The 22,976-nt window shown below is 53.0% G+C and overlaps 1 protein-coding gene across 11 annotated transcripts in view; it reads right to left on the bottom strand.

The window, feature by feature from the left end:
• Nucleotides 1-22,976, bottom strand: part of ANK1 (ankyrin 1) — a 236,103-nt gene that overhangs the window by 25,989 nt on the left and 187,138 nt on the right. For all 11 annotated transcript variants that reach the window (XM_058289994.2, XM_058289996.2, XM_058289993.2 and 8 more), the window contains 13 exons: nucleotides 21,031-21,128; nucleotides 20,695-20,919; nucleotides 18,985-19,139; nucleotides 18,522-18,733; nucleotides 17,377-17,581; nucleotides 16,923-17,019; nucleotides 16,010-16,238; nucleotides 13,577-13,702; nucleotides 13,345-13,464; nucleotides 12,027-12,105; nucleotides 11,659-11,733; nucleotides 9,054-9,185; nucleotides 8,140-8,283 (listed from right to left, as the gene is read on the bottom strand). In XM_058289994.2, coding sequence (XP_058145977.1) covers nucleotides 8,140-8,283; nucleotides 9,054-9,185; nucleotides 11,659-11,733; nucleotides 12,027-12,105; nucleotides 13,345-13,464; nucleotides 13,577-13,702; nucleotides 16,010-16,238; nucleotides 16,923-17,019; nucleotides 17,377-17,581; nucleotides 18,522-18,733; nucleotides 18,985-19,139; nucleotides 20,695-20,919; nucleotides 21,031-21,128 — 1,897 coding nt within the window. The remainder of the gene's footprint in view (nucleotides 1-8,139; nucleotides 8,284-9,053; nucleotides 9,186-11,658; nucleotides 11,734-12,026; nucleotides 12,106-13,344; nucleotides 13,465-13,576; nucleotides 13,703-16,009; nucleotides 16,239-16,922; nucleotides 17,020-17,376; nucleotides 17,582-18,521; nucleotides 18,734-18,984; nucleotides 19,140-20,694; nucleotides 20,920-21,030; nucleotides 21,129-22,976) is intronic.

Below are 22,976 nucleotides of genomic sequence, written 5' to 3' on the forward strand. Positions count from 1 at the left end.
AATCTATTTTATCAATTTTCAAGAGAGGGGGTATTAAAACCTCCCACTATAATTGTGATTTTTATCTATTTCTGCTTGCAGTTCTCTCAGTTTTTGCTTCAGGTATATTAAAACTCTATTATTAGATGCATAAACACTTAGGATTGCTATGTCCTCTTGATGAACTGACCACTTTACCATGAAATTACTTCCTTTGTCTCTGGTATTATTCTTTGTTCATAAATCTACTTTGTCATATATTAATAGAGCTCTAGTTTTCTTTAATTAGTGTTAGGATGGTTTATCCTTCTCCATCTTTTTACTTTTAAGGAACTTGTGTCTTTATATTTGAGGGCATTTCTTGTAGGCAACAAATAATTGGGATTTACTTTAATATTGAGTCCCACTATCTCTGCCTTTTAATTGGGTGTTTACACCATTAACATTTAATGAGATTATTATTATGGTTAGGTTTAAATATATCACTTGCTATTTTTTAAAAAATCATCCCATCTGTTCTTTTTTCCTTTTCCCTCTTTTTCTGCCTTCTTTTTGATTGTTATTTTTTATAAGTCCGTTTTATCTCTTTTGGTGGCTTATGAACTATATCTCTTTATTATTTTAGTGTTGGCTTCAGATTTATAGGATACATCTTCAACCTATCACAGTGTACCTTAAAGCGATATTATACTACTTGGCATATAGTATAAAATCTTAAATACTATAGGATCCTTCCATTTCTCCTCTCAACCTTTGTGCTGTTATTGTAATATATTCTAATTTTACAGATATTATAAAGCCAATATTATAATTTTTGTTTAAAAGTTATTTTTTAATTCCTATTAAAGAGAGGCATTTTTTTCTTTATATCTTTAAAAAAAATTTATTTATTTATACCCCCTGCCCATTATTTGCACTCGCTGTCTGCTTTCTGTGTCTGTTTCTTTGTGTGCTCTCTGTCTGCTTGTCTTCTTTTAGGAGGCACAGGGAACTGAACCTGGAACCTCCCATGTGGAAGGTGGGTGCCTAAATGCTTGAGCCACATCCACTCCCTGCTTGTTGCGTCTCTTGTTGCATCACTCATTGCGACTCTCATTGCGTCAGCTTGGTGTGCCAGCCCTTCGCATCAGCTTACTGTCTTGTTTGTCTTCTTTAGGAGGCACCGGGAACTGAACCTGGGGCTTCCCATGTGGAAGGTGAGTGCCCAACTGCTTGAGCCACATCTGGTCCCCAGTTATTTTTTAAAGAGATTTAAATAATATGAAAATAAATCTTATTTATTTTCCTGTAGTTAACATTTCTGGCACTGTTTGTTCCTTTCTGTAGATCCATATTTCTGTCTGGTATTATTTTTCTTTCACCTGAAGGATTGTTTTTTTAAACATTGCTTGTGTCATTGGTCTCCTGGTAATGAATTCTTTCAGCTTTTGTATATCTGAAAAAGTCTTTATCTTGCCTTCATTTTTTTTTTTTTTTAATGCATTTCCCCTACTGCCCTTTGCGGCTTCTTACGTGCTGTCTGCTTGCTGTGCATTCTTCTGTATCTGTATTTATTTTTATTTTTCCCCCCACGTTGCTGCTTGCTTGTTGTCTACTCTGTGTCCATTCACTGCGTGCTCTTCTGTGTTTTTGCTTGTCTCCCTTTTTATTGCGTCACCTTGCTGAACTGGCTCTCCGCGGCGTCTGTGGGCTGGGCAGCACTCCGCAGTGCTTGTGGGCGAGACTACCTTCACAAGGAGGCCCCAAGACTTGAACCCAGGGCCTCCAATATGGTAGACGGGAGCCCAGCTGATTGAGCCACAGCCATTTCTCTTGCCTTCATTTTTGAAAGTTATTTTGTTGAGTATGGAATTCAAGGTTATTTTAGAGATGTTGCTCTTCTGTTCTTTAAAGATGTGGTCTACTTTAAAGATAGTCCACTGTCTTCTTGCTGGTATTGTTTCCAATGAAAATCTGATGTTATCTTTATCTTGCTCCTTTGTACATAACAGTATTTTTTTTTAAGGTTTATTTTATTTCTCTCCCCTTTCCCTGCCCCAGTTGTCTGTTCTCTGTGTCCATTTGCTGCATGTTCTTCTTTTTGTCCGCTTCTGTTGTTGTCAGTGGCATGGGAATCTGTGTTTCTTTTTGTTGTTGTTGTTGCATCATCTTGCTGCGCCAGCTCTCCGTGTGTGCAGCACCATTCCTGGGCAGGCTGCACTTTCTTTGGCGCTGGGCGGCTCTCCTTATGGGGCACACTTCTTGCGTGTGGGGCTCCCCTATGTGGGGGACTCCCCTGTGTGGCAGGGCACTCCTTGCACACATCAGCACTGCGCATGGGCCAGCTGCACACGGGTCAAGGAGGCCCGGGGTTTGAACCGCGGACCTCCCACGTGGTAGACGGACGCCCTAACCACTGGACCAAGTCCGCTTCCCATAATAGTATTTTATTCTCTGGCTGCTTTTAAGACATTCTCCTTACCTCTGGTTTGGACCAGATTGTTTCTAATGCACCTTGACATAATTGCCTTTATGTTTTCTGTGCATAGGGTTCACTGAACCTTTTGAATCTGTGTATTTATAATTTTCATTCAATTTGGAAAAATTCCAGCCATTATTTCTTCAAATACTTTTCTGCCCCTTCTTTGTTTGGGGATTATAATTTCACGTATAGTCAGGTTGCTTATATAGATTAGTAATACTTTAAATTTTTCTTTCTTTCTTTCTGTGTTTGATTTTGAAGAGCTTCTACTGCCATCTTGTCAATTCACTGGTCTTTCTTCTGCAGTGTCCCATCTAGTGTATTTTTCATCCCATATGTTTTAGCTTTTATCTCTAAAAGATCAATTTGAGTCTTTAAAAAGCATCTTCTATCTACTTAACTTTTTCAACACATGAAATACAGTCATAATAACTGTTTTACCGTCCTTGTCTGCTGATTCTAACATATTTGTCAGTTCTAGGTCAGTTTCAGTTGATTGATTTTTCTCATTAGGGGTCACATTTTACTGACTCTTTATATGCCTGGTACTCTTTAATTGGATGTCAGACACTGTGAATTTTATCTTGTTGGGTGATAAACATCTCTGTATTCCTATAAATATTCTTGAGGTTGGTTTGGTTATGCAATTAAGTTACTTGGAAACAGTTTGATCCTTTCAAATTTCACTTCCAACACTTATTTTGCAGGACTGGACTGATGTCCAGTCTAGGGTTAATTCTTCCTCATTTCCTTTTTTTTTTTTTATCTAAAAGTTATTTATTTATTTATTTCTCTCCCCTTCTCCATCCCCGCCCCCAGTTGTCTGTTCTCTGTGTTTATTTGCTGCATCTTCTTTGTCTGCTTCTGTTTTTGTCAGTGGCACGGGAATCTGTGCTTCTTTTCGTTGGGTCATCTTGTTGTATCAGCTCTCCATGTGTGCGGCGCCATTCCTGGGCAGGCTGCACTTTCTTTCGCGCTGGGCGGCTCTCCTTACGGGGCACACTCCTTGCGCGTGGGTCTCCCCTACGTGGGGGACACCCCTGCATGGCAGGGCACTCCTTGCACGCATCAGCACTGCGCATGGGCCAGCTCCACACGGGTCAGGAGGCCCGGGGTTTGAACTGCGGACCTCCCATGTGGTAGACGGACACCCTAACCACTGGGCCAAGTCTGCCTCCCTCTTCCCCATTTCTGAGATCAGACCCTTCTGTATACCCTGTCTCCAAAGTCTGTGAGTGGTGAACCTGGCTGCTGGGAACAGCCGACTGATGCTGGGCTGAACACCTGCAGGGGACCCTCTCCAGATCTTAATAGTTCTCTCTCTTTGCTGCCTCTCTTCTCTTGCCCCACAGGAACTCTAGCTGCCTTGGTCTCCCTGGACCCTCAGCAACTTCTCCACGGAGGGTGTCCACCCGGTGTCTATGCAGTGGCCTAGGAACGCTCTCAAGACTGTAGGCCTGGACAGTCGTAGGGCTTGCCTCATTTGCCTCCCATCCCATGGGTCACTGTGCTTGACGTCCGACGTCTTGAAGACTGATGTTTCAAACATTTTGCTCCCTTTTTGATTGTTTCAAGGAGGGTATCTCCGGTGCCTGTTATTCCACCTTGGTCCTAAATGACCTGCACCTTAAACAGGCCCATTAACAGGCTGAATGAGAACCCACCACCCCTGGCATTCCCAGGAGCACCCGAGGAGGACCGGGGGAGGGAACTTGGCTGGTCACACGAGACCCGAGGCTCGTTCTCGGGTAGCCTTTGTGACTTTTCCACGGCAAAACCTGCATGGCGTTCACGTTGGTGGCATTTTACTCCACGAGGAGAGACCCTCCAGGCCCTGTGCCAGGACTTCCCTGCCTCAGTTTCCCTTAGAGCCCCTCCCCTGGTAACAGTCCTCAGGGGGCGTGGCTGGCAATTTCCTCTCACTTCGCAGAGGCTCCCCGACAGGTGAAGCCATAAATGGCCCTAACCCTCTGTTGGGGGGCTGCCATCAGGTTGGAGTGATGCTCAGCACGGCCGGAGCACGTGAGGAGCATCTCCTGGGAGTAACCAGATGACGTGAAGTTCTCCTGAGCCCCCCAGGCTGAGGTTCAGGAACGTTCCACCGATGAGCCCCAGGAGTTACCAGCTTATCACTCACGGGAGCCTGGACGTCTCCCCTCTGGGGGTCCGTTTTGGGGAAGCCAGACAAGAGGCAACTCCACGTGGAGCTTTAGGGAAGAACACACAGGGCTGTGGCTCCTCCTCGGAGAGCCTTGACATTCCCTCACGCAGCGTATCACCTTGACCTCTGCCAGCTCCTGCGTGATGATCGTTCTTTCCTGTTGAACGTCAGGAGGAAGCTGGACGAGGGACGGGCAGATGGCCCGGCCTCAGACAGGAGCCGTGCTTCACTACTTTTAGTCTTTAAGAGTTGATAGGAATGATATACACGTTTTATTTCCAAGTAGACATATGCGTCCGATTCGTTTATTAAGCCAAAGGACTTGACAAATGTGTGTAGATGCCTTTTTCCCTTTGTCATGAGAAATCTGTTTTATTTTCAGGAACAGGCTGGGGTGTTTTTTTTTTTTTGCATTATTGACAATTTGTTCTTGGCGTTGATCTCCAGGGCTCGGGGTAGTCCCCTCCTGCGCAGAAGAGGTAAACTAGCTTTTTGCCTTAACTCTGCTTCAGCTCTGGCCAGGTATTTGTGGCAAGAGGAGCCAGAAGGGAAGGGTACAGACCTCAGGCTTTTATTTCCTTGACACCACCTGCTTTTCTCAGACTCAAGGAGTTCAGAGCAGCCCACCACCACCCGCGGTCCCCAAGGCTTCATTACCAAGGCTCAGAGACTCAGGGGAGGAAGGCGAAGAGCAGAGGAGCGGGGGCGACGCGTGAGACCAGAGGGCCGAGCTGGCACCAGGACGAGGCACCATGGGCGCGCGCCGGGCGACGAGGCTGCCAGAACCCACCGGAGGCTGCTCTCTCCTGCCCTGACACCGTCGGTGCCTCCGCTTCCTTCTTTCCATAAAAGAAGGCGACCCACATACGGGAGAGTCCTCCTGGGACAGAGAAGAGGGCAGGAGAAGCACCCGGAAGCCAGTTCTGGGGCCTCCAAAGGCGGATGGGCATCTAGTTAGGATACCCGGCTTGAGAAGGGGCTTCAGAAGGGACTGAGGCGGCTCCTGGAAGAGAAGCCGGAGAACAGGCGCCGTCACCTTGCGACGGTCTAAAATCCACAAAGCCGGGAGAGGAGTCCTTTGACACCTTGAGCGGGGTCGTGTCATTCTTTCGCTCAAAACCCTCCCATGGTTTCCCGTCTCACGCTGAGTAAAAGCCAGTGACCTCAGAGGAGTGCACCCGAGCTGGCCTCCTGCAGCGCCTCTGACCTCCTCTCTTGTCCTGTCTCCCTTCCCTATACTACCCCAGCCCTCAGCGCCCTGGCCGTGGTGTGACCGAACCAGGCACGCCCCTTCCTCAAGGTCACTGCACTGGCGGCACTCGGTCTGGAATGCTCTCTCCCCTGGTACTCACGTGGCCCATGCCCTCAGCTCTGTTCAAACGCCGCTCCCAGCCACTACACTCTTCAACTCCCAAAGCCGAGAGCTCCCATGGCCCTGACTCAGGTCTAATCTTGGCCGCACCCCTTCCCACCTGCTAGCACGTTACGGCATTCCCTGCCATGGTAGGTCACCGTTGTGCCCTCCTCGGGGAACGCCAGCTCCAGCGAGATGGCGCTGATTTATCTCCCATGCCTAGAACAGTGCCGGGCACGCAGTCGGTGCTCGAAAAACATGTGCCAAATGCGCTGACCCCCAGAAACAGAGCCCTGCTCAAGCGGTCACGGGGTGCAGGGCTATTTATAGCTCTTTTGAAGCCCTCAAGTCCCCTGGCTTGAGGGGGCAGTGAGGTCTGTGGCCCAGGGAAGACTTCCCTGAATGCCTCTGTCTGGAACTGCCTCGTGATTCTGATGCCACGTTGTCCTGTCGGTACCTAACTGGGGCTCGACATAAACTTGGTGATTTGACTTGAACGAGACAACACTGGGGATATTTAAAAAAAACCCAGCCAAGGGATGACTTTTCATAGGAAGGGAGAAGTGTGCTGCCACTTGATTTCCCCCCGTTTGCAGCATTCCTCCGTCGCCTCGCTCTTTTCCCTCCCTGAAAGGGAGGTGGCCTCTTCAGCAGTCCCTGCCCTGCTCAGGCCACCACCCTGAGGGGAAGCAGCTGCAATCCCACGGGTGCCAACCACTTTCTTGGAGCCTTCTGGGCGGGTCGGGAGAGGAAGCAGTGCGGGGAGGGCCCCATGCACATGCCCACACACACAGCCGTGATCCGGGCTGCCGGGGAGAGGGGGAGGCGGCTTCATGGCATGCGTCTGCTGGTAGGTGACGGCTCTTGTGCACTGGGCGAGGGTGGACACGGTGGTCACAGGCAGCGCAAGAGAATCGGCAGGGTGGGGTCAGAGGCGGAAGAGAAGGGTGACGGGAAGGGGGCAGCAGATGAGCCCCGCGCCCGGTGGCGCTAGATGACGTGCTTCAGGAGGCTCAGGACACAGGAGAGAGCAAAGAGTGAGGGGCTGGACATGCACAGGCTCCAGCTGGCCCGGCCCCGCTAGAACTCCTCCACTGTCATCCGCTCCACAGGGCCCACTGAGGCAGGGCCAAGGAGCACTTGGCACCAGGGAGCCCGTGGAGACTGGGAGCCTGGAGAGCAGGAGCATCATGATGCCCTGCCCAGGGTGACGTATGAGGCACCAGAAGGACGTATTTCCTGGGATGAAAATATATATATATATATTCCCCCCCCCCCCCAAGATCTGGAAGAGATCTTAGAGACTGAACCCAACTTCCTGATTTGAGAGGGGACGACTCGGCGCTCAGGGATTCGGCAGGAAAGAGGGGGCCCGGGCCCAGAACCCAGGCCTCCTGAGCCCCAGAGCCTCGCTTTCCCCACCGCCGTGGGCTGAGGCTGAAGGGGCGCTCGGCGGTTTCTATGCCCACTGGTTTGAGGCTGGGACCAGGAGGCAGGGCCGGGGAGGGCGCGGGGACTACCCGGGCCCCAGCTCCTTCGTGGCTGCTTATTTCCATGGCTGCTTCAAGAAAAGCAGCCCTTAAGCAACACCAGCAGTTGTGGGTGCTGGGGGCAAATTCAGGGCTTCCCCTCCTTGGGCCAGCGCACACTGAAAGCCCTGCGCCATGGCGGACCACACAGAAAGAGTGAGGGGCGAAGGGACAGGCTGAGAGCGCAGGAGAGACCAGGCTCAAAGGAAAGAACACCGCTTCTTCCTCACAGATAACAGCCAGGAAAGGACTGTTGTTAACACCAACCAGCTAATCCACCTCAGACTTCTGCAAGAATCCGGAAGCCCTTTCTTAGTCGCTGTCTCCTGAGAGATCCTGTGGCCTCGTTCCTTAGGTCCACACAGCTACCCAGAGAGGTCGCAGCCGTGTGGGGGGAAGATTCGAGGCTGCCACCTCCTAGTCTCGAGCTCTTTCCCGCTACGCCAGGCCCTGTGGAGACCCCAGCCTTGTCGCTGAGGGCGAGGGCCCCCGAGTCTCTCTCCTCACAGTGCCTGAGGGGCCTCCAGGGCCTGTCTCCCTCAGGCAGCTCTGCCTTCTCCTTGGAGGTCGCCGCCAGGCACCAATGGTTCCCAGGGACCAAGGAGGCCTCACGAGGCCCAGCCCAGCCCCCACCTGGATCCCAGGAGACACTCACCATTCATCTGGGAGGGCGACAGGGAGTAGTCCCGCGGGGACCTCCGGTCCGGCCTCAGGGTGCGGCTCTGCCTTCCGGAATCCTCCAGCACGTTCAGAATCTCGCTCCGGTCGATGTTCCTCAGGGCCTCGTACAGACTCTCCACTGTGAGGGAGAAGGGAAGAGCAGGCCTCTGAGGCGCGAGGCCTAGCCCTTCTAGGGCGCCAGGGACGACTGTGCGGGCTCTGAAGAGGAGGCCGCCAGGGAGAAGGGAGAAGGAAGGAGGTGTGTTTGTTTTCCGAAGGCACCTGTCTTTTGTCAGAATCAAAACCTGCTGCCTCTTTGGAGAATTTTTTTTTTTTGACACTTTCACAGATTTTTCCCAAATGCTAAACGATGGCCACTTTGAAAGCATGGGAAGTCTGTGGGGTGTTTTTGTTGTTTGTTTGGTAATCTAAGAGGAACACTACAAGAAAATGAGGGCGAGAATAATATTAGATTTGGTTCTTTTGAAATTCTTGGTCCCTGACAGTTGATTTGAGATGCAAATGTAAACGCTCCATCACCTTTTGGTACTTTTGAGCATGGAGGTGTGGCCAGGGAGGAGCAAAAAAGAAACAAATCTTCCTCTCAGGCTGTAGAAAAGGACGTTTGACCCTAAGGGAATGGGAACCCTTGCAGATGTGGATTTGGTCCATTCACATTCTGTCCTCAGAGGACAGGTTGCGTTTGGTTCAGAAATCCAAAGAGCAGAGCCACACACCCTACACGCGGGCTGTGACCTAGGGGCCCTGGTCCAGTTTTTATCTTATTCCAAGGAGGGGAGAGAGATGGAGGCCAAGATTCTCCAGTAACTTCGCAGAGACTGAACTGATTCCCAGAGGTCAACATCTCAGATGGGGAAGGGAAGACTTCCTCCGCTGAAGGATACTGACTCTTTGCGCTTTTGCCTTCGCGGATGACCCAGAGGTTCAGCAGGGCTGCGCTCTGCTCCAGCAAGGAGTTGGGGTTTTCCACGCGGATGCGGTTGATGTCTTCCACACTGAACTGCAGCTCCCGGGCCAGCTCTGCAAGGGAGGGACCAAGACCGGGCATGAGCAGGGCTCTGGATCCTGCCCCTGGGGTGGGGGGAGCTCGAGCTAACAAGCTTGGAGTTGTGGGGTGGGGAGCGCCTGGGGGGGTGGGACAGAGAGTTAAAGAACAGCTCTCCCTTTGGAGCCGGTATTTCTTCTTACCAAGAAACACCCAGCGAGGGGCAACCGCTTACATCTTTGTAACCCCAGAAGCTGGGTGCCCAATAAACAGCCATTGAACGAACGAGTGAACACCCATTCTCAGCTTCATTCCATCAAATGAGCCGACGAGCCTGAGACTCGGCAAGGTGAGCAACTCATCCTGGGCCACAGAGAAAGTGAGCACCAGAGCTCGGCGAGGAACGTTCTGGAACCTGCTGGTTTTCACCCCAGGGCTGTTCATAGTGCAGCAGGGTCCCCCTGGCTTTCCACCAAGAATCGATCATAACAGGAATGCATTTAGGTAAGGCTGTATTTCTGTATTTACGGTTCTTCAGGGACAGCATTATTTACACTTAAAACGAAAATACAAATTACCATCTAAATGAAGGCAATAACACCGAATGTTCGCTTTTCCCCCCACCCATTATTTTTATTGTTATTTCTCACAGGTGCTTTAGAAAGGAGACTAGCATCAGAGTCTAATTTCAAGGATGAGGAAAACTGGAGAGAAAGCAATAGTGAGGATCAGAAATAAGCCTGGATCATACACACTCACATGCACGCACCCACACCAAGAAGCAGCAGGAGATGTGGCTTAAAGAACGAACAGCCTCAAGACTGGGGAATGAACCATGGACCAAAGCAGACATTATTATTCTATTATAGGCTTATTATTATTCTAGCAATGGAAGAACTCTTATTGTTGACATAAAGGCAATGGCCACCAGAGGTTTGGAGGAATGGGAGAGGGAAGAACAGGTGTAATATGGGGGCATCTTTGGGCCACTGGATTTGTCTTGCATGACACTGCAGTGATGGATACAGCCCATTGTATATTTTGTCGTAACTTACAAAATTGCGCAGGACAGAGTGTAAACTATAACGTAAACTGCAGTCCACGGTTAGTAGCAATGCTTCAATATGGGTTCACCAGGTCTAACAAATGTACCACACTAATGAAGGATGTTGTTAAAGTGGGAAAGTGTGGGAAGGGAAGGAAGTGGGGCGTATGGGAATCCCTTATATTTTTTTACGTAACATTTATGTAATCTCAAACCTCTTTAAAAATAAAAAGAAGTAGGGAAGCAGTTGTGGTTCAACTGATAGAATGACCGCTTACCATATGGAGGGTCCAGGGCTCAAACCCAGGGCCTCCTGACCCATGCTGCCCACACGCAGTGCTGCTGCGTGCAAGGAGTGCCCTGCCACCCAGGGGTGTCCCCCGTGTAGGGGAGCCCCACGTGCAAGGAGTGCAACCTGCAAGGAGAGCTGCCCTGCATGAAAAGAAAGCGCAGCCTGCCCAGGAGTGGCGCTGCACACAGAGAGAGCTGATGCAGCAAGATGACGCAACAACAACAAAAAATAACAGTTTCCCAGTGTTGCATGACAAGAATGCAAGCGGACACAGAAGAACACACAGCAAATGGACACAGAGAGCACACAAGTGTGTGTGTGGGAGAAATAAATAAAATAAATCTTAAAATAAAATAAAAAGAAGCAATTATATGTATTAAAAAAAGAATGAACAGACTGAAACTTCTGAGCTTCTGTCACACCGCTTTTTAGCAGGTTAGTGTTGACATTTCTGAGCTTGTCTCAGGTATTCTGAGGTGACTGAGTGAAGAGAAGCCATTCAGATGAAAAGTCCACAACAAAAAAGTGAAAGACAATTAAGTTATAGGGTCTGTGGCTGAGGAAAAACCATTCTGAGCGTTCACTTTCTTTTGTCCACCCATCCCATTTCAAATAAGATCTACCCCTATTGTCGATGGGACTTCTGGTAGACTTCAGCCACAGCCAAAGATTATAAAGGAAAAAACCTGAAACTTGCCCTCTGCGTCCCTCTTTTCCCTTCACAAAGCCAGACTTCAAGTATAACAGACTGTAGAAAGCAGTGGACGGTCAGGAAACCTACCTTTTGTTTGTTTTTGTTGATGCTACACTTTTCTGGACTCTGTCACTAACTAGCTACTCGAACAAATCACTCTATTTAACTGGATCTGTTTTCCCATCTTTAAAACGAGGTGAACTAGATAAACTCTAATCCCTAAGATCTCTTAAAATGTCTTCCTTACAAGGAAAATACCACACAGAAATCACAGAGAGAGGTAGCTTCCCAGTTTTCTTTGGTGCTCATGGTTGCTTGGCCAACAGACCTACTCAAGATGATCATAAGTCAGATTCATAATGGATGGGTGAAAAGAGGGTTGGAAACACTTTCCTTGGGGGCTCATTTATGGGGAGGAGTGGGAAGGGGTAGGTGAGACAGACAAAGAGCCTTTACACCTCCAATTCTGAGACTCACCTGCCCAGCTGAGGCCAAGATGCTCTGCTAAAATAGCCATTTTCTTTTCTGCTCCGTCTGTCCCACTGAGAAAACCTGGGGAGAAGCATTGGGTTTCGTTTAGAAGCTTCAGCAGGGCACAGCATCGAGAGGCAAGAGTGAGTGACAGCTGCTGGGCGCAGGTCACCTGGTGGCCTGTGTGTCTGATGGGTTGACTGCTAAACCTGTAAGGGCCAGGCAGAGACTCAAGCCAGAAGCCCTGCATGCTGTGCCCAGGATGGCTCAGTAAATCATGTCAATGGCAGGGCCTTTGCCAGGGTGAGGCGAAACGACCTCACTCAAAACCTCGGAAGGAGAGTGAGAACAGAACATCACAAGGAGGTTTATACCCAGGGTTGACTCGCTGAGAAGGCTGTATCTCAAGGCCAGGGGGGTCATCGTTCTCCTCCTATCGTCGGCTGCACTTCCCTGCAGAAGGAAAAGAAAGGGTGCTTTGAGTTGGGGTCGCTTCTCTCTTCTCTGAGCCCTTGTGCTGCGGGAGTGGGAAGGATGACCCCAGTCCTGGTAGACAGTAGCTCATTTCTTAGGAGGCATAACCCAAAGAGCACAGGTGTGGGAAGAGGTGGGGAAGCTGACGAAGCTTCACACACGTCATTAACAGCAATAATCAGGGCAACGTACAGAGCCCTTGGCGTGCGCCAGGCCCCGTTTAATGCTCACCACCGCCCCAGGAGGTAGGTACGACGGTGTCACTATCGTTCCCATTTAATCAACGAGGAAACTGAGGCATAGAGAGGTTAAGTAATTTGCCCAAGGTCACCCAGCTAATAAGTGGTGGAGCTCAGGTTTGAACTGAAAACTAAGTTTGTCTTTGTCGATTCCTTTCTGCTCAAAAAAAAAAAAAAATCCAGGGCAGTAGGCCTTGGTTTCTGATCCTGGCCCCCATACACCCACACGCTCTTTCTGGGCTGCAGGAGATCCTCTTTGGAAAAAGAGGTGGGTTCACCCTCGTTCCCAGAAAGAAAAAGAGAAATCGGGCCATGGATACACAGGAGGCTAATGATGAAAACCACGGCAACACAACGATGACAACAATAACGAAAAACCATGGAGACGTTATGGAAGCATGATTATCCCCAGTCCCTGGTACAGGTGGTGACTCTGACAGTCTCACAGGCATCCGTAAAGGAACATACTTGGTCAAGACTCCTTTGCTGAGCTCAAAACCCTGGGTGTTTGCAGTGGCTGAGGACACCAGGATTCCCTTCTTTTGAGGGCCTAGCACCCTGGGGAAGATAAGCAAGTAAACGAAAAACAAAAAGGCTTGATAGACGCTACCGAATGGCTGGGTAACCTTGAGCAACAGAGAACATCTCAGAGGCCTCAGAGGAAGAGAGCTGGCGCGGACGCCTGTAGAAGGTTCCGGCTATGCCTAACGTGCTAGAGTGCTCAAGGGCCCAACAGCCCCGTCTGACACTGTCCTTCCCGCCACATGCTCGAAGCGGGGCAGAGCTTTGCAGAGAATGCCTGGCACGTTCTCCGCATCCAGCCACAGGTGGAAGTCTGGAGAAGTTCTCGAGGAATCCAAACAGATTTTCAAGAGGCAGAGGCCCTCTGGAAGCGCTCCCCCTGGGGTCTGTTTTGAGGATCTCCTGCGGGCAGCCCGCCTCTGGCCAGGGTCCTCGGCGGGTGGGCCCGGCAACTCACCTTGGTGCAGGGGGGCATGGTGATGTTCAAGTGGCAGAGAATGTGCTGGGTGTCCTCGTACTTCATCGCCTTGCGCAGGAAGGACAGGGAACCTCCTGGTTCTCGACTGCTGTCCCTCACCTAAAGTCGGCGACACAAAAGGAGGATTCAGGGCGCCTCTGGCTGGCTTCGAGATTTCTGCCTCCCAGTTCTCCGAGACCCAGGTAAGAGACCAGCAAGGGGATGACGGCACCTTTACAGGAATGGCCAAACGGTTCTCCCGAAACGACTGGAAGTGGAAGCTCCGCTGCTGGGTGGCTTTTTTGACGGGCACCAGATTCCCAGACAGCTCTGCAAACAGGGGCATTCCTTCCAAAACCTGTAGGGCGGGGAGGCAAGTACAGCTTGTCAGAAAGACACGCCCAGGAACCTGCCTTTGAGCTTTGGCCTTGACCTTCCCAAGATACACTCTTTCTACAGCACAGGGCACACATGGTAGATAGGTCCTAAAAAAATTCCGCTGTTGGGTTAGGGTTAGAGTTAGGGTTAAGGTTAAGGTTTTGGAAAAGGTTTCATTTCCAAGGTTATGATGAATAAGGTATGCTTCCTAACATTAAAAGATTTTATAATAAGCAAGAATCGTCACACATCATTGTGAATTTTATCAGAAGAGCTATCAGAGTTCTCTGGAACTCCACTAGGATGTCAGAACATGGCTTCTGGAAAAAAAACGATCTGTTTTTATGTTCACCCAAACATGTTTCGTTCATGAGAAGTACTAGGAGGACCACAGTATATTTCAATCTCACCTACAAAAGCGATTCATAATGTGTATACAATGCTTTCAACTGAGAAGGTATCATTAAGCCATTTCACAGTTGAGGCAACTGAGGCCCAAAGAGAATAAGCGCCTCGCCTAGTTCGTGCCCCAAGTGGGATTAGAAGCGAGGCTCTGGAGTTCCAGGCCTGCGCTCCTTCTGCTGGACCAAGCTTTGCAGAAAGTATCCGGCATGTTCTCCCCGCCAGGCCACAGGCGAAGGTCTGGAGGAAAGCTCTCTGGACCTCGGGGAGTTCAAATGCAGCTTTTCAAGAGGCAGAGGCCCTTTGGGAGCTCTGGGGCCCGTTTTGAGGCTCCGCGCAGACTGAGATTGGAGTTTTGGTCCTGGCACATCATACTTCTCAATATGACTAGGATCAGTGGAAGGTTCAAATCTTGTTCCCCTTCCCTTCCATCGTTAGCCCAGCCCTCTCTCCTGCTGCCCCATCTGGACGCTACCAAAACCCAGATACAGCAGTTAGAAGCTCCTGGGTCAGACTACGTGGACAAATCATTTACTGGATATGTGACCTACAGCAAGTTACTTCATCTCTGTCAGCCTCAGTTTCCTCATCTGTAAACTGGAGATAATAAAAGCACCCAGTTATGAGAATTAAGTACAATTATGCAAGGGAAGCACTTTCAATGTCAGCTTGTCTCCTCACAAACCACAGGGCAAACAGCCTGCTGCCTCCTCTCGGATATACATTTTTTTCTCACTGTGGTCAAAAAAAAGCTTTTTAAAAAACTTTTAATTTGTAAATAATTTCAAACTTACAGGATAATTGCAAAAATAAAATCTACAGAGAACTCCAACATACTCCCCACCCAGATACCCAGATCCACCAACTTTGAACATTTTGTTCCATAGGCTGTATCATTCTCTCTCTCCATCTATCCATCTATCCATCCGTCCATCCATCCGTCTGACCATTTGTCTTGTGTCTGTCACTCCATCCATGTTTTCTAAAAATTTCAAAGTGGTTGGTATACACCATGCTCTCTGAAAACTTAATACTGCCATGTATATTTCCAAAGAATAAGGATATTCATGTATGTAATCACCTTAAGTATCATTATCAAGTTTAAGAAATTGAACACTAATAGAAAGCTTATGGTCTATAATCCAAACTTTTTTCATATGCCCCAATAATGTTCTTTTTGGGCTTCTTCCCTTCCATTATTAGATCCAGTCCAGGATCACATACTGCATTTAACTGTCATTGTCTCCTCAGCTTCTCTCTTTTTTTCCAGCCGTGGGAACATATTAACAACTTGAATGTTCCCGTCTCAACCAAGCCGGGCAGTTCCCAGGAATTAGCAGCATTCACGATTTTTGTTACCCATACCACCATCCACTACCAGAACTTTCTCATCAGCCCAAACAGAAATCCTGCACCCAACACACATTATCTCCCCATTCCACCCCACCCCGGTCATCTGTAACCTACTGTCTGCGTGATTCTGCGTGTTCTAGCTATTTTATGTAAGTGGAATCGTACAATAGATGTCCCTTCATGTCTGGCTTATTTCATTCAAGCAGCAGGCATCAGAATTTTATTCCTTTGTAAGCATGAAAAAGACTACTGTCTGCATATGCCGTGTTTGTCATCTGCTCTTGGACCTCTGGGTTGCTTCCACTTTTTGGCTACTATGAATAACGCTGCCTTGAATTGGTGTCAGAGCTTCTTTTTGATGCTTCTCCAGAGGGAAACCAAGGACTCCCGATCTAGGAATCCTCTCCCCTCCAGAGGTCCGATTTCCTGACCACGCTGGGTCCCCGGGTGCCAGAGCGAACCGCCTGTGGGTGTCCCCGTCCCAGCGGCAGAGGGGTGAGGAAGGCCTGCAGCCAAGGGCCGGGAGCCGTACCTCTATGTCCCTGCTCCGCGCGACCTCGACGAAGTTCTCGTGCTGCTCGAGCGTCTTGTCCACTTTATCGTCCGTCATGCAGTAGCAGCGCAGCCGCCCTTCTCGGGGGTCGTTCATCTTGGCAAAGATGACAAACTTGGCCATATAGGGCACCGCGGTGAGCTCCTTGTACAGCAGAGTGGCGAAGTTCACCGCCTCGGCCGTCCGGGGACAGTCCGACAGCCAAAACCTACGGAGCGAGGGCGGATTGGAAAGCCTCTTCCCAAGGCCCACGGGAGCGTTTCCTTGCCACCCAGACAGCAGCTGCCCGTGAGCCGCACAATGCACCTCGAACACGCCACGAGGCTCGGGGGGGGGGTCTCTGCAGAGGGGAGAGGAACCTCAAGTTCAAGCCTGGGGGGAAGTGGACGTGGTTCAACTGATAGAGCATCCGCCTACCACATGGGAGGTCCAAGGTTCGAAACCAGGGCCTCCTGACCCGTGTGGAACTGGCCCATGCGCAGGGCTGATGCGCGCAAGGAGTGCCGTGCCATGCAGGGGTGTCCCCTGCATAGGGGAGGCCCACGCGCAAGGAGTGCACCCCACAAGGAGAGCCGCCCCATGTGAAAAAAAGAACAGCCTGCCCAGGAGTGGCACCGCATACACGGAGAGCGGACACAGCAAGATGACGCGACAGAAAAAGACGCAGTTTCCGGGTGCCGCTGAGAATGTAAGCAGACACAGAAGAACACACAGCAAATGGACACAAGAGAGCAGACAATGGGGTACGGAGGGAGAAATAAATAAAAAATCTTAAAAAAAAAAAAAGTTCAAGCCTGGGGCCAGGAGGGCATGAGGATGCCTGGCCTGCAGGGCCGCGTGGACCCCCATACTAGGATCCCGGGAAGGCCCCTGGGCCCAGCGGGCGGCTCACCTGGCGGAGACGTTGGTGGTGAAGTTGGCACACTCGTTGGCGTACACAAGCTTGGTCGTTCCTGTTATGTCTTCCCACTGGGCTTGATCTGTTCCTCCTGCGGCGGGAACAGACACGGGTCAGGGGACAGTCTTTAGAACATCAATGTTGCCAAACCCAGGCGCCGAGGACCAGACGTGCCAGGGCGCAGCTGTGTGCGTCTGGCTGAGGCTCGCTTGCTCCCCAGCTCTGAGCGACTCCTCTCCCCAGGATGAGGGGGCCCTTCCCCGGCGCACGTGGACTTTTATTCGAGGCAGCGTCCCTCCCTCTCTTGGAAGAGCACTTTACCCCAGAGGAAACGTGTGACAAACAAAGCGGGGTGACTGCGAGCTGCACCGTCGCCCTGGCCCAGCGCCCGCTGCAAGGAGCTGCGGCCGCAGAGAAGACAGGGGAGAGGCGGGAGGGCGGCGCTCACCAATGACGCTGCAGAGCAGGCGCAGGCTGGTGGTGTCCCCCTCCCCGCTGTCCCGCGGGTTGTCCGTCCACGAAGGCGGGAGCGGGATCCGGAGCCCAATGGGGCGGTGGAACTTCCGGCGTCGTGGCTCCACGGTGACGATGGGGCTGAACGTGGCCTGGTTGCCCAGGAGCTTGGTGACCAGCTCGTCGGGGACAGGCTGGGCCTGTGAAATGACACAGGCAGGAGGGGGGCTTATCAAAAGGAGTGCCGGCTCCGTCCACCCACAGGGCAAAGCCTCCCACTGCCGTTGTCCGGCCACCGGTCCCAGCTCTCCCATGCACATTTGTCATGCTCGCTGCTGGGCGCCCACGGCCTGACGTCCCTGCCTCGCTCTCCCTTCTGGGCCCTTCCTCTGCCTTATCCTGCCGCTCCCTGTGGGGTCAGCATCTTGGCCGGGCATTACTATCTGCTCCGGGAAGGGATCTGGGATCCCCTCCAGCTGAGGCTGGTGACATGGCTTCACGTGGCTTCTGTGGGCTTTTGTGCAAGTTAACAGGGAGCAGTGGCCTCCTCCCACCCCATTCAACTTTCTGTTCAGCCTAAAGGTCAAATCTTCAGTGGCAGAATTTTAGGGTGTTGGACAAAAAGGGCACGGGGTGCCCCATCAACGGGTGAACAGATGAACAAAATGCTGTAGGGCGTGCAAGGGAAGAGTATCCAGCCATAAAAAGGAATGTGGTTCTTATGCACGAGAGGGCACGGATGAACCCTGAAACATCATGCTAAGTGCAGGAAGCCAGGTGCCAAAGAACAAACACTGCCTGGTTCCAACAGGAAATACCTAGACAGGCAAATCCTTAGTGGCTCAAAACAGCCCCACAGGGGCTGGCTTGCGGGGAGTGAGGATCTATTGCTTAAGGGTGCAGTTTCTCTCGGGGTAGTAAAGATGTTTTGGTAATGGAGGTGGTGACGGGAGCACGACATTTGTAATTAACACCACTGAATGGTGTGTGTAAAAGTGGATAAAACGACCAAAAATCGCAAGCGTGCACGGGATGCTACGGGGATGAGGCGTAGCCTTTCCGGGGCACCGCTATCCCTTCCCCTCTTCCGTGAACCCCCAATTGTAGGGTGCCCCAACGAGCCCGGGCGGGGTGCGCCACCTGCAGGGCCAGCTTCACTTTCTTGATGACGGCGTTTTCTGGGAACGTCGCCTGCACCAGGGGGACCAGGGTGCTCCTCAGAGACCCCCCTTCAGGGCCGATGGTGTCGCAGTCCTGACAGAGGCGGGACATGATGACGAAGTACAGGGGGAAGTCGGTGGTGATGATGCGGCAGACCCGCTTCTTCTCCAGCTCCTCCAGGCTCCCCAGCTCTGGAAGGACACGCCCGGTCACCAGCGACGCGGTGGAACGCACCCGCGGGCGCGTGGAGGGCACGGGAGACTGCGCGGCTGGGGCAGAGAGGTCCCCGGGCCCCAGGCTGCGGCAGGAGGCGCAGGCAAGGCCGAGCAGCCCTCCCAGGCCCCGGCGGCCCGAGGCTGGGCCCACGCAGCACCTCTGGCCTCTCAGGGCTGCCCACGCTCCCGCCAGCCCCGCCTCCCAGCAGGCACCCGGGCTCAGGCACCTTCGTCCATCCCGTTGAGGATCTGGTCCAGGTAGCTCTCCCCATAGCGGCTCCGGTGCTCCTTCCACACGGAGCCGTTTTCACTCCTCAGCACCACCAGCTCGCGGTCCCCTCGGCCGTGGGAGGCAAAGTGGGGGATCTCCACGATCACAGGGCTGAGGGCGGGGACAGAGTGAGCCAAGGGGAAGGGGCCAGGGCAGGGCGTCCAGCCGGCGTCAGGGGCATGGGGTGGGGGGAGCGGGAGGGGCGGGGGTCGCGGGGTGGCTACAGCTGGGTCTGCCTAGAGGAGAAGGGGTTCCTGCAGCCCCGGGGGTGCGCCCACCTCCTGGCAGGTCCCCACTGGGGAGCCCCCTGCCTTTGGGCACCTGACACATCCCCCAGCTCCTCTCAATTACCACCCAGCCCTCGGGGCACCAGGAAGGGGCAGGGCTCGGCCTCATGAACAGAGGAGGCCCTCGCCGGCCCTCGGGCGCACAGCAAGGCTCAGCCCAAGAATCCCACCCGGGCCTGGGCACCGAGGGCACACCCAACATCCTTAGACAGGTGGCCCGCCTCCCCGAGCCTCCACTTGCTCCTCTAGGGAATGGAAATTATAACGTTTACCTGGGAGGAAGGCTTGGAAAATTACATTTAAAAGAGGAAAACGGGCTCTGCAGGCCGCTTTGAAAACGGAGACTCACGCGGAGGTGGGGACAGGAGCGGGAACAGGGGTGGGAGGCAGGACTCCTGGTCAAGACATGCCAGGGACATGCGCCCCCGGTGCCCGGAGGCTGTGAACGCTCCCAGTGAGCTCCGGGCTGCTTCAGCGAAGGCCAGGACTGGGTCCATTAATCTCGCCCACCCGGGGCACTGCTGCCGGGGCGGCCTCAACCAGGGAGCCTATCCCAGTGCTGCAGGGACCAAGGGCTCTGGGGCCTCCAGAGTGGCCCCGTCATTTCTGGCATTTCATTCTACAGCATCCGAGTCGGATGTGAGAGTATCACACGCCGCCAGGAATCTGGATTCCTCATGTATTTCGGAAAAGGTGGTAAAGGGGAACCAATGCCCCACTCGTTTTCCCGTCCACGTCGCTAGAGAAGTAAGATTGTGTGGGGGGAAGTGGATGTTGCTCAAGTGATTGAGCTCCTGCCTACCACACGGTAGGTCCTGGGTTCAGGTTCCAGTGCCTCCTGGAGGAGGTGAGTGGAACAGTGAACTGACACGACAGGCAGGTGCAACAAGCTGACGCAACAAAGAGACACAAAGAGGAAAGATAACAAGAGACAACAAAGCAGGGAGGTGACGTGGCTCAAGTGACTGGGCACCTGCCTCCCACATGGGAGGTCTCGGGTTCAGTTCCGGGTGCCTCCAGGAGAAGGTGAGCAAAAGAGTGAACTGACGAAATGGGCAGGTGTGGCGAGCTGGCCCAATGAGATGACAGCAATAGAGAGGAAATACAATGAGAGATGTAATAAAGCAGGGAGTTCAAGCAACTGAGCACCTCTCTCCCACACGGGAGGTCCCGAGCTCGGTTCTGGTGCCTCCTAAAGAGAAGAGGAGCAGACAGCAAGTGCAAACAATGAGGGGGGTGTAAAAATAAATTACATAAATCTTAGGGCAAAAAACGACCGCGTGGGGCTCCGGGCTTGCTCTCCTCCGCCCTGGGGCTGCTATGGCTCCCGGTGGCCTCATCCTGCCCGAAAGCTCGCTCAGCGCCGCAGCGCCCCTCACCTCAAGAACTGGGCCCCCGTGGGCCCCAGCGCGATGATCCTGCTGGCCAGGCCCTCCTCCTCGGCCAGGGGGGGCGGGGTGCTCAGCTTCTGGGGCTTGACCAGGCGGCAGGTGATGCGCGTGGGCGCGGCGCAGGTGCGCGGCGGGATCACCACCCGCAGCCCGTTGTGGCGGCTGCCGCGCATGGAGCCCCCGCGCGCGTCCACCATGAAGCTCACCAGAAACCTGGGGGCGCAGACGGGCGCGTTGGCCTGCCGCACCCCCTCCCCGGCGGGGCGCCTGGAGGGGGGTCCCGGAGTCCCGCGTGCCCCTCCCCCCACGCCCCTGCCGACTCACCCCGTGTGCACGGGGCTGGCCACGGGGCTGATGTTGTCCGAGGTCTCCGTGGCGGGGCTGCTGGGGATGAGCGAGTCTTCGTCGTATTCCTTCGACGCCTGGCGCGGGGAGAAAAGGGGCAGGGCTGGTGTCAGGGTGGGGGGACCTCGTGCCGGGGGCACCCGCGACCAAGCGCCCGGTGGAGACGCTGCTCCCCCACCCATGGGCGCGCCCTTCCAGGACCAGGCATTCCTGGAGAGTTAAAGCGCACGCCGGCCTTTTCCTTTCAGCGCCCTCCTGTGCTGGAGATTGGCCGGAACAAGTCCACACTCGACTCTGGTGTTCGGCCAGTGCTGACCCAGCCACCCTTTTCTCCAGCGAGGCACCCCAGGAGCCTCTGCTTTGCAGTGGCCTTAAAGCACCCAGGTGGGTTTTTTAAAATTTTCTTTTTAAAGATTTATTTTTTATTTATTTCTCACCCCTTCCCTACCCGCCCCCCCCAGTTGTCTGCTCTCTGTGTCCATTCGCTGTGTGTTCTTCTGTGTCTGCCTGCATTCTTGTCAGCAGCACTGGGAATCTGTGTCTTTTTGTTGTGTCATCTTGTTGTGTCAGCTCTCCGTGTGTGTGGCACCACACCTGGGCAGGCTACACTTTTTTCCCACTGGGCGGCTCTCCTTACGGGGTGCAATCCTTGTGCATGGGGGACACCCCCGCGCGGCACGGCACTCCTTGTGCACATCAGCCTGTGCATGGGCCAGCTCATCACACGGGTCAGGAGGTCCTGGGTTTGAACCCTGGACCTCCCATGTGGTAGGTGGATGCTCTATCTGTTGAGCCACATCTGCTTCCCAAAGCACCCAGGTTTGATCTCCACACCGTCACCTGCTGGTTATTTAGCTCTGGGTGAGCTCCCTGCCCTGGAGGCAGTCGAGATGCCCGAGGTAAATAAAACAAGACTTTCCCTGGCGGGGCTCTCCATTTCTTCATCTGTAAAACCGGGATGTCACCGACGTCCCAGGAGAAGGTGCAGCGTCGGGGATGGGGGCCGGCTGCCGCAAGCAGAGCCTTGCGCATCACAAGGAGTTGCGGAACCCGGCGGGTCTGAATCTGGTCCCGGCACCCTCTGGGTGTGTCCAGCCTCTGCCCACTGGCCCGGGAAGCCCTTGAGCCTCTCCTGAGCTCCCCGTCCTGTCCACCTCCCGTGGCGCCCCCTCCTGTGGCTCACCTTCCTACCGGCTAATCTCCCTTCTCCGAACTCCGCAGGAAGTTGCTCATCACGCAGTGTGGCCCTTCGTTATGCCCACCCTGCAGCCTTCTCCACTGGTTACATGCACCCGTGCCCACTCCTCCCCGTTAGACCACGAGCTCCTAGGAGGCAGGGACTGCGTCTCGGGGTCTCTTTCCTCGCCCTGTACAGGATGTGTGCTAAGAATCCAACCCACCCGCGGACTTGAACTCACGACCTGGGCACAGCTGAGGAGGACGGCTGGGTCCGGGAACAAGAGAGCACCAGCCCGCCCCGTTGGTTTTCTGTTGCTGACTTTGGCAGCGCCCGCGGCAGCCACAGGGCCCATGAGACGGGTCTCCCACCCGGCCACACGGGCACCCCTCATTGTGATACCCCCCAGCGCGGAAGAGCTGGCTTAATCCCGGGGGCCTCTTTTGGCGGCAGGGCTGTGGCTGCCGCTGGCAGACACACGCCCCTTGCATCGCTAGATCGGCTAGAAACAGGGAAGCCTGGGCCTGCTACCCGACCTGAGGGCAGTAATTTCTGAACTTTTGTGTTTTATGATGCCACGCCACTTTAGTTTTTCCTTCCTAAAAATTCCCTTGCCTTGGAAAAGAAGTGCCCAATGGCATAAAATTAAACCAAGGGGAATTGCATTGTTTTAAAACACCCCCTCACTGTTTTTTTTTTTTTTGAGAAATTCAGGTGGCATCCTGGGAAACCACAAAACAGGACACTA

The sequence above is a fragment of the Dasypus novemcinctus genome, chromosome 29 (genome assembly GCF_030445035.2).
Source record: "Dasypus novemcinctus isolate mDasNov1 chromosome 29, mDasNov1.1.hap2, whole genome shotgun sequence".
NCBI lineage: Eukaryota > Metazoa > Chordata > Mammalia > Cingulata > Dasypodidae > Dasypus > Dasypus novemcinctus.